This window comes from Arachis duranensis, chromosome 7 (assembly GCF_000817695.3).
Source record: "Arachis duranensis cultivar V14167 chromosome 7, aradu.V14167.gnm2.J7QH, whole genome shotgun sequence".
NCBI classification, from domain to species: Eukaryota; Viridiplantae; Streptophyta; class Magnoliopsida; order Fabales; family Fabaceae; genus Arachis; species Arachis duranensis.
The window spans coordinates 34,576,963-34,587,906 of NC_029778.3; the positions used below are offsets into that span (position 1 = coordinate 34,576,963).

General features: G+C 31.0%; 1 protein-coding gene across 1 annotated transcript in view; it reads left to right on the forward strand.

The window, feature by feature from the left end:
• The first annotated feature begins 10,011 nt into the window (after window positions 1–10,011).
• The window catches only part of LOC107458713 (uncharacterized), a 2,800-nt gene continuing 1,867 nt past the window's right edge, over window positions 10,012–10,944 (forward strand). The window contains exon 1 of the mRNA XM_016076919.3: window positions 10,012–10,047. Within this exon, the coding sequence (XP_015932405.1) occupies window positions 10,012–10,047 (36 nt within the window). The remainder of the gene's footprint in view (window positions 10,048–10,944) is intronic.

A 10,944-nucleotide genomic window follows, 5' to 3' on the forward strand; every position in this document is an offset into this window, starting at 1 on the left:
TAAAGGGATTCACCATCTTCTTGTTTGAAGCCTTGGATGTCCAGTCTCAGTTGGTTTATCTTTCTTGTGGGAAAGTATTGGTTTAAAAACTTGTCCACTAATTGTTTATAAGTTTTTAAACTAGTTTTAGGTTGGTTATCCAACCATCTTTTTGCTTGGTCCTTTACTGCAAAAGGAAAAAGTAATAATCTGTAGACCTCTTGGTCCACTCCCTCACTGTGTATTATGTCAGCAATCATTAGGAACTCTGTCAGAAATTCTGTAGGCTCTTCATGAGGAAGCCTAGAATACTGGCAGTTTTATTGCACTAGAGCAATAAGTTGAAGGTTTAATTCAAAGCTACTAGCTCTGATTTGAGGTATGCTGATACTTCTTTCATAGAAGTCAGCAATGAGATTTGCATATGATCTCAGAGTTCTCTTGAACTCTTCATTCCCACTTAGATTCATGATTAGGAAAGGTAGAAGATGAAGAAGAGGGAAGATAGAAGGAGTAGAAGGAGAGATAGAAGTAGAGAAGATAAATAATAATTAAAATATTATTATATTTTTTATTTTATTTATTTAAACTGAAATTAAAATTGATTAATTAAAAATAATTTAATTTCGAAAAAGAGAAGAGAAGAGTAGAAGAGTTAGTTAGAAAGTTTTGAAAGAGGAGAGAGAGAAGATAAGTAATTAATTAAAAAGAAATCTGAATTTAAAATAAGATAAGAGATGAGATAATAGAATATTTGAAATTAAAATTTAAAATTAAAAAAGAGATAAGAAAAGATAAAATAAGAAATTAAAAATATTTGATTTTAAAATTTAAAGAAAGATAAGATAGAAAAGATAAGGAGAAAAGATAAGAAAGATAAGATAAAGAAAGTTAAGAAAAGATAAGTTTTTAAAAAGATTTTTGAATTTAAAATTTGAAAATTTGAAATCTTAAATTTTGAATTTTTTAAAAAGTCAATAAGATAAGATAGAGATTTGAAAAAAAGATTTGATTTTTTGAAAAGGTTTAATTTTTAAATTTTGAAATTTGAAATTTGAATTTAAAATTTGAATATTGAGATTTGAAATTTGAAAATTAGATTTTAAAATTTTGAAAGTTAAAATTTTAAATTTGAAATAAGATAAGATACGATTTTGAAAAAGATATGATTTTTAAATTTTGAAAAGATTTGATTTTTGAAATTTAAAATTAAGATAAGATAAGATAAAAAAAGATTTTAAAATTGAAATCTGAATTTTTTATGAAAACTTTCGAAAATATAGTAAAAAGAAAAATAGAAAAGATTTTTTTATTTTTGAAATTAATGAGGAAAGAGAAAAACAAGTAAAAGACACAAAACTTAAAAGTTTTAAATCTAGCACCCTTAATTTTCGAAAAATTTTTTAGGGAAACACCAATAGACACCAAACTTAAAACTTTTAAAATCAAAACACAAAAAAGACTCAAAAACACTTTGAAGACTAACAAGAATACAAAAAACAAAACTCAAAGACTCAAAGAACACAAGAACATAAAAAGAACACCAAACATAAAATTTTTAGATAACCAAAACACAATTTTCAAAAATTAAAAGAAAATAAACAAGAAGACACCAAACTTAAAGATTTGACACAAGATTTAACCAAAGAAAAATTATTTTTGAAAACTTTTTGAAAGGAAGATACCAAAAACTCGAAATCGCTGTAAGGAATAAAAATAAAGACTCAAAGAAATGAAAATTTACCAAGAACATAAACACAAAGACTCAAACCAAGAACAAAATTTAAACAAAGAAAAGAAAAATATTTTTGAAAAAGTTTTAATTTTTTCGAAACAAAAAATAGAGAAAGAGAAAATAAAAATAAAAGACTCAACAAAAACACAAATAAAGACTCTCAAACAGGAAGCTAAAGATGCTTGAAAATAAACTTTTTGAAAAAGGTTTTTTTTGGAAAAATTTTTTAGAATTTTTGAAAAAAAATAAGAAAGAAGAAAACAAAAATTAAAAGACTCAAATCAAAAAAAGAAAGTTATACTCTTGCCAAAAAGCAAAGACAATACCTGATCTAGGGAGCAAGACAATCCATCAGTTTGTCCAAACTCAACAATCCATGGCAACGGCGCCAAAATTTTGATAGCACGAATCACCACACCTTCGTACTGTTGTACCGGCAAGTGCATTGGGTCATCCAAGTAATACCTAAGCGAGTCAGGGTCGATCCCACGAGGAAAGTGGTTTGAAGCAATCTATGGTTATCTTGCAGGTCTTAGTCAGGCAGATAAAAGAGTAGGAGATGTTGGTATGTTAATTTAATTGCATAAAAATAAAGGGAATAAATAAACAGGGTAATTAGAACTCAAAAGTCGTGTAAACTATGAAAAGAGAATAGTTAAGGGTTGGAGTTACTTAATCTTTCTGAATTAAATTTGGTAGTACTGTTTTCTTTGCTTGTGAGTGATTTTTTCAATGGCAGGCTGTATGTGATTGACACTAGTTTGAGCAGCTGGCAATACTCCTCCAGATCTGAATCCCAGGTTTAGTGTGGATCCATTTTGATTGAGGGTGAAGCTCGTACAATCCATTCTCCTTAATGATCCTACTCAAAACGCCACAGACAAGGTCAGATCTTCCGGATCAGAGAATGCTGCACCTTGGGTTCTAGCCTCTACCACAGAGACCCTAACCTCCCCAAAAATCGGTTGAACTGATTTCTCGAGAAGTTCCCAACGAAGTTGTGGATTAGCCGTCTGAGAGATGTATATTCAAGCTGTTGGTTCATCCTTGTCCGGTGAAAGACGCATTCTAAACCCAAGTAGACGTGGGTGTTTGTCATGCAAGTTCGTCTTAATGTGATGAACAGAGCTAATTTGTCAAATCATCTTGTTCACCACAATGAAGTACGAATATACATCTTAGAATTAATCAAACACGGATCGAAGAGAAACTGTAGTACTTTTATTAATTCATAGGACTTAGCAGGACTCCTCCCCTCAACCTAGGTGGTTTAGAAACTTATACTGAAGTGAAAACAGAATGTAAAATGTGAATAATCTGTAAAAGGTTCGAAGATGATCTAAATTACATAAGTGAAATCCCTTAAATACTAAACAGATGACTAGTAAGGATAAAACAGTCTATTTAGTGCTAAAAATCACTTCTGGGGCCCATTTGGTGAGTATTTGGGCTGAGCTTTAATGAGATCCACGTGACATGAGGTCTCTTTGGTGTGGAACGCCAGCTAGAGGGTCCTCTTTGCGCGTTTGTACATTGGTCTCTGCTCTTTGGAGGCTAGAAGCCTGGAAGGGGGTAGGAAGCTGGCGTTGGACGCCAATTTTGGGCTCTCTTCCGAATGCAGGAAGGTTAGATCTGGACAGTATCTATAGAGCTTTCCCTGTCTTTGAATCAGACTTCTGCTCCAACTCCTCAATTTTAGCAAAAAAATGTCTGAAATTGTACAAAAACACAAAAGCTCATAGTAGAATCCAAAAATATGAATTTAACACTAAACATATAAAAACTAAATAAAAACTACTAAAAACTATATGAAAATGATGTCAAAAAGCGTATAAAATATCCACTCATCACAAAGCAAAATATAAGAATAAATTTAACAAAGAAATACACCCAAAGGATCACAAACTTCACCTTATTTTGAACAGAAATACACCCAAATATTAAAATACAAAACATAGAAACAACTTACAATAAATTTATTTAGCTTCATTTTGGCTTCGGAGGGACACGTCTTGTGATATGGGTCAAGTATATAAAATTTTCTCTTTCTTACATCAGCCGCCCATATCCACCAATGCTCTAAATAGCAAATAGGTGCAAAAATCTTAAGCATGTCCACATTGAACAGTGTTTTCGTTTAATTGACACATAAGCAAAGAAATGTGATAAGTTTTAGAAACGAAAACTTGCATATGGATGTGATGCTAATTTTTGAGGTCCAAAAAGGATATAAACATTGGGTAGTCTTCGACCCTAAATGGCTTTTTGGTTTTAGGCTGTAAGAATTCCCCATCTGAATGATTTCCAATGGCCATGTTCTGCAACATTTGTAAAACACCAAATGAAATATTTAATACACTAAAATGATTACAGAAATACACCCAAATTTCATTGAAGTACACCTTACCACAATATCAGGGGGGAGACAGTATATTTCTTCTTGAAATCTTTTAATGTTTTGTTGGTTAAGGATCAGGCATATGGCAGTGACAATCTAGAAAAAAAAAACCCAAATCAATTTACATCAATCAACATTGCAGTTACATTTCATGATAAAATCATTAATGTTATTCTAATTTTACCTCAGCTTCTATATGTGTAGCAGCTTTCAGAGATGCAAAGTGAACTTTTGACAAAATGAATTGATCTTGGGCTTTGAGGGTGCACACTGGGTCATACTCATTAGTGCTTCCATCTCCGTATGTCTTCACACGTGTGGCCCAGATGTAGCATTTCTCTTTTATTTCAGCCGACATCTTGTTGCTCTTCATAGGAGTTTCATACTTTTCAAAAATTTCTTCGGCACACTGCTTTTCAATTGGTGGACTTTTACCTTTTGCATAATCCAATGCTGTCTTTACCCCACTGTTTGCAATTTTTTTCACCAGTTCCTCTAATTGTTCGATTAGTTTTGGTGTTTCAGAACCTTTTGCCTCTGCCCCTCTTGCGTCGGTGCTTCTTCTTGGCTTGAATCAGTCAAGCCAAGGCTGAATGATGGCATCAGGCCTTCTTTAGGTATGTAGGATGCTGTTCGGGCCATCATTATCAGTGCAGTAGCGTCTTCTGGGGCTGGATAACTGCGTGATGACATATAACGTACTATAAGAATAAGAATAGACGAATGATATTGAAAACCAAATTTTATTGTGTTGAACTTACATTTTAGATGGAGCTGGTGGAATTGTGGGCGTGCTTTCATCAGGTTTCGGGGGTTGTGAAGTGCTGCAGGGTTAGATAAAACGAATCATATTATAAAAAATCAGTTACAGATCAATTGTGAAGATATACACCCAAATAAGAAAAATATACACCCAAATAATAATCAAATACAACCAAAAACGAAGTAAGAAAAATGTACACCCAAATAAGAACAATATACACCCAAATAATACCAAATACAGCCGAATATTATTCCTTACCTTTTTTTCTTTCTTCAATCATTTTCTCTCTCAGAGACTTTACAGGGGATGGTTCAATTTCTGGCACAGGGGTTGTCTGCGACAGAGGGACATAAACTTGAATCGGAACTCTAAACAAGATAAAAATAAAAAGTTAAGAAAGCCCGTGAAAATTCATGATTATAAGGTTGAAATTTAGTTGTAAAACTCACATTGAAAGCGCTTCAATTTGTGAATGTGTCTCCATCGGCACAACTATTATGTTCTGTTGAGCTGGGTTATTGGCTGATTCTTCTACCAGACTCAACCTAAAATACACCCAAATAAAGTCAAAATACACCTGAAGCATTGAAAATAAACACAGGCTTTATTTTTTGAGAACTTACGTAGTTGCAGTTTTTGTTTTTTTTTTTGTCTTTTTTTTTTCTTGAATAAAACATTAAAGGGCTTTTTTTTCTAAAAAAAATATATACAGAATTAGAAGCAGAAGGTAAAAAAAGATAAAAGCAACCGGTATTAGAAACAGAAATTACATGTTATCCACCGGTTTGTTTTTGCTGCTTTGATTTGTTTGTCCTTGAGACAAAAGATCATTCTCACATACTATGTTCACCTCCGGCATTCTAAGCATAAAATAAACATCATTCAATAAAAATACTATACAGTTAAATTAGGATAACAAGATTTTATCAAATAAAGGTTCTTAAGTTTCGGATGAGTCATAGTGACCTTCTGTCGATCGCAGCGGAGCTCCCTTCTTCTTGGGAAACCAAAAACAATTATCAGCAATTAAAACACCTTAAAATTGGTAATATACACCCAAATATAACAAACCCCTGTGCAACATCTTTTTTATTGGTTTTCTTTTTTTTTATTCCCTTAAGAATTCTTGTGATACTTCAGTTCCAAGTTTAAATCTGACAGTACATGCATAAAATAACATGTTAACAAATATAATTTTGATGATAAACGGTAATATAGCTTTACAAAGTATGTTACCCATCATAGGATTGAGTTTGTTCAAGGGACAAATCCTCAACAACGTGCTTTCTCTTTTTGGATTGTGCCCTTGGAAAAAAAAAGTATGAATTAGAGAAACAAAATAAAATTGATGATAAAATACTATCCAAAGTAGTGCTTACTTTTTGGGTGTAGTCTGAATTTTTTCTTTGTTTTTTGTTTTTTTATTGGTGATGATTCTTCACTTCTGAAATTTAATGAGAAACACTCTATTAGACTATTAGTACATCAAATTTTGAAAATAAACGTAAAAGAAAGCAATGATAATTTTAGAATTTTACTCATCATTCAATTCAATTTCTGAATTGGAATCCTCCAGAATCTGCTTCCTTTTTTTGGATTCCATTCTGGAAGGCATGCAAACAATCATTTGTAAAAAACACTCTAAAAGTGACAAAACACACCCAAAAATATTACTTACTTTTTGGCCGTTCTAGTTGGTTGTTTCCTTTTTGGTTCCTCTGAGTCTTCTTCAGACTTAGACTCATAGGAAGCATCAGCTACAGTATCAGAAGTATCACTCTCAGATGATGATGAACTTTCCTTGTTTTTTTTTGTTTTTTTCTTTCTTTTCTTTTTCCTTCATTTGTTTCAATTTTTTTTTGTTTTTGCTTTCTTTACGATGCCCTAAAACAGTAGAAATATTAGTTTACAGCATCTACATAAATAAAATACACCCAAATTAGAGAAGGTATTCTGTTCACTTACCATATGTCCATCTATTTCTACTCTCATCCTTGCAACCAACTGCTCTCTATTACCCAGAACAGTCCAGGTTTTTCTTCTCCTTTCTTGTATTTATTTTTTGCCAGATGGAAATAGATTATCATTAAGGCAAAGAGGCAGCCGTTGATTGATTTTATCTTTTTCAGACGATAATTAGTTATGCCTTTGATGATAAAAGTCATCACATAGGCTCCCCAATTGCCCTATGTTATTTTGTCAATCTTAAAATTGGAGCTAGGTGCACAGGAGAGATTTTGTTTATTATTGTTGGCAACAAGAATGCCACCTAAATATAGAGGATGAAAAACCTCTTGAACATCAGGCAATCTTGTTCATTTTCAATACCAATACTCATCATCTCATTGGTCAAATTCTTTAGAGTCTTCCCCTAGAACCTTCTAAAAATCTGTTTGTTCTCTTCAGAAAGTTCCTTATAACTCACTTTCTCCTACAAAAAAGAAAATAATTTACACTCCAAATCACTTGAAATACACTCAAATATCACTAATATACACCTATATTTATTTCTTCATTACATGATATCAGAATAAGATATTACGAAGAATGAAAGTATAGAGGTTTTCTATAATCAGTTACCTGATGCATTGAGACCAAGGGCAGCCCCTATTGTGCTGGGTTTAACTTTGAAGGAACTATAGCTTGTTTCGAGTGAGATTTTGTCCAATTTAAAGCAGTTAGCCAACTCCTTTAATAGTTTGTAATGCACCCTCATTGGCGGGATGTGCATGAGTCCACCAAAACCTAATTTCCGAACAATCGCTTTCTTTGCCTCGCTCATATTTTCAAATTTTTCACTCAATAATCTGGTTGCACACTAAAAATGTCTGGTTTGCTGTAAAAAAGCAAAATTAGTGTCATTTAAATAACATATATTTGTATTAGGAAAAATTGACTTGTTCTAAGACATATATTTATGCTTACATTGTATTTTTTTCCACATTAGTTCTTGGTTGCCATTTTTACTACAATGAAAAAGAGATACTATCAATAGATAAAAAATACACGCAAATATCAGAGACATACACCCAACTATCAGTTAGATACACCCAATTATTAGCCACATACACCCAAATCCAGTCCTATAAACATTTTTTTTTCAATTAAACAAAATTAAATGAGTTCAAAATCATATTCAACTCAACCAAACATGCATAAAATGACAATACAAGGTCAAGCACAATTAGAACAGTACCAGTTAGACTTCAATACTCCTAATATATATATATCAATCCCATACACCTCTACATTTTTTTGGATTAAATGACATTATATGAGTTTAGAAAGATATTTAAGTTCAAAATGCCACTAGAAGCAACAGCACATTCCAAGTCCGACATATACACCAAAAAATCTGCCATATACACCCAAAAATCATTTAGAAGGGGAAGAGTCTTTTATGTAAAGATGCACAACACAAAGTATACAAATCTACTTAAAAAATATGTAAACATGCACAAAACATGTACCAAAACAGATCAAAATACACGTTAAGGCATTCACTTGAAGAACATAAAATAGTGTAAACGAAGAACAGTTTCATCAAAGTAGTAATATAAGATCTAAACCAAGAACAGTGAAATAGAGAGAGAAATACGGACGATATAGTGCTTCGATTTCGAAATCCGAAATAGAAATGTGAAAAACCTAGTAGAACAGTAAAATAGTACTTTGAATAATGTTTGTGCGTTCTTTTTGGTGTTTTTTGATGGAGATTTATATGTTTTCTTCTTTATTTCTTCTACTTTTCACGAGGAGTTGGAAGGTTTCTTCAGAATTGCAGTTGGTTTCGAATGTGGCTTGAATCTCGACGGTTTGGGTATTGATTGAGGAAGAAGAGGAAGAGTCTTTCATAATGAGTGCGCTTTGGAAAAACAAAACGGTTGATTAAGGCGTGTGTGTTTACGCTCGATTGTAGAGGAGTGTAGTGCGCGTGCTTTTTGTTGGGTTTGGGCCAACTTGTATAACTATAAGCCAAAAAGGCTTGTATGTGTAGCAGGCCTGTTTAATTTTTATATAAGTTATCTTTTATTTTTAAATAAGGATAAAATTCTAAGAGGTTGTGCGTTCAAATCTCCTTATATTTGGTATAAAAAAAGGGTAAGTTCTAATATCTGATTTATTTTACTGTTCTTATATACTTTTTATATTAACTTGAATATTAGAGTGTCTTTTGTAGTATCAACTCTCCGTATTTTTCTTTCTTGTCGAAGTATACATCCTTTAGAGATGAAGAGACAAGTTCGATTCTTTCTAAGATGAGATATACTTCAAAATTATTAGATCTTTATACTTTTATTCTTTTAATTGAGTCTCTAACTTTCAATTTTATAATTACATCATTTTTAGTATAAAAAATATTAAAATTAATTGAATACTTTTTTTACAAATTTAAGGTATTCATAATAAAAAATATAAATAGATTTTTGACGGTATGTATTTAAAAAAAATTATAAAAATTAATAAAATAATTAAATTTTTATTTGTAATATAAATTTATATTTTAATATATATTTTACACTAATAATTAATTTTAGGAAAAGTATAGGGAGACAATGAGAATACTAAATAATGTGAACAATAGATATGTCGAATGTTCAATTCAATAGATATGTAGATGGTTAGGTTGATTATTTTTAATTTGATGGTTATTTTTGTTTATTCGATTTACTCATGTATAATTAACAATGGATAGATGTTCAATTCATTAGGTGTGCGGATGGTTATCCTAATATTAATGTTTAAGAGGTAATTTGAGGATGGAGTATTTATTTACTTTATTGGGTCAATCTTAGGTAGCGTTTGGAAGAGAGCTAGAGACTGCGAGATTGAGATTGAGACTGAGAGACAGAGACTGATAGACAGAGATTGAAATAAATCTCAATATTGTGTTTGGTGTAAAATGGGAGATAAAGATTGAAATAAGAAAGAAGCTCTAATTTAATTTGCACAAACGGTAAAATTAGAATTCACTAATTGAAATGAGGGTATTTTAGGTATAAAATGTTATTAAAATTTCAGTTTCTATCTCCAAAAATTTCAATCTCTTGTGTCCCTGCTTTTTGAAGATACTGAAATACTGAAATTTTGAGGATAGAGACTAAAATTTTAGTATCAGTATTTGCACCAACAAATATGATACTGAATTCCAGTCTTCCAGTTTCCATTCCAGTACTTCAAAACAAATGCTATCTTAGGTAGCGTTTGGTGGAGAGACAGAGATTGAAATAAATCTCAGTATTCTGTTTTGTACAAAATGGGAGACAGAAATTGAAATAAAAATGAAACTCTAATTTAATTTGCACAAAGAGTAAAATTAAAATTAATTAATTGAAATGAGAATATTTTAGGTATAAAATTTTATTAAAGTTTCAATTTTCAAATCTAAAAATTTTAGTCCCTTATGTTCTTACTTTTTAAAGGTACTGAAATACTGAAATTTTAGAGACACTGATAGAAATTTTAGTATCAGTTTTTAAACCAACAGACATGATATTGTATCATTTTACCTCAAAACAAACGTTACTTAGAGTTTATTATTCACATTATTTAAAAAAATTATTGTTTATTTAATAAAATCGTTAATTTTAATATCTAATTCTAGTATAGAATTAGGTGAAAACTCATGTGCAGTCGGCTTCACGTGAAGTTGATATTTGAGAACCATTAGATAATTTGACTAATTTGACTAAATTTTCATTTAACGGCTCTCAAATATCAATTTTACGTGAAATCAACTTCACCTGAATTTTCACCGTAAAATAATGATGCGACCCAAAATAAAAACTCTACCAGAAAAAGACAAAAATAGGTAAAATATGTACTGACGTATTTGGAACCCTTAAAACGAATTTGGATCTTCTAAATTTTGAATTTTTATTTTAGAGAATAAAGTGTGATCTTCTACTTTTAAATAGTTTTTCTTTCATATTTATTTTTGACCCCATCTATAAAATAAATGATAAAAAATCATACTTTACTAATTAAAGTGAAATTCAAAACTTCAGAAAATTCAAATTCCCTTCGACCCAAAAAAAAAAAAATCCCAACCCTTCATTTTCCGCGATG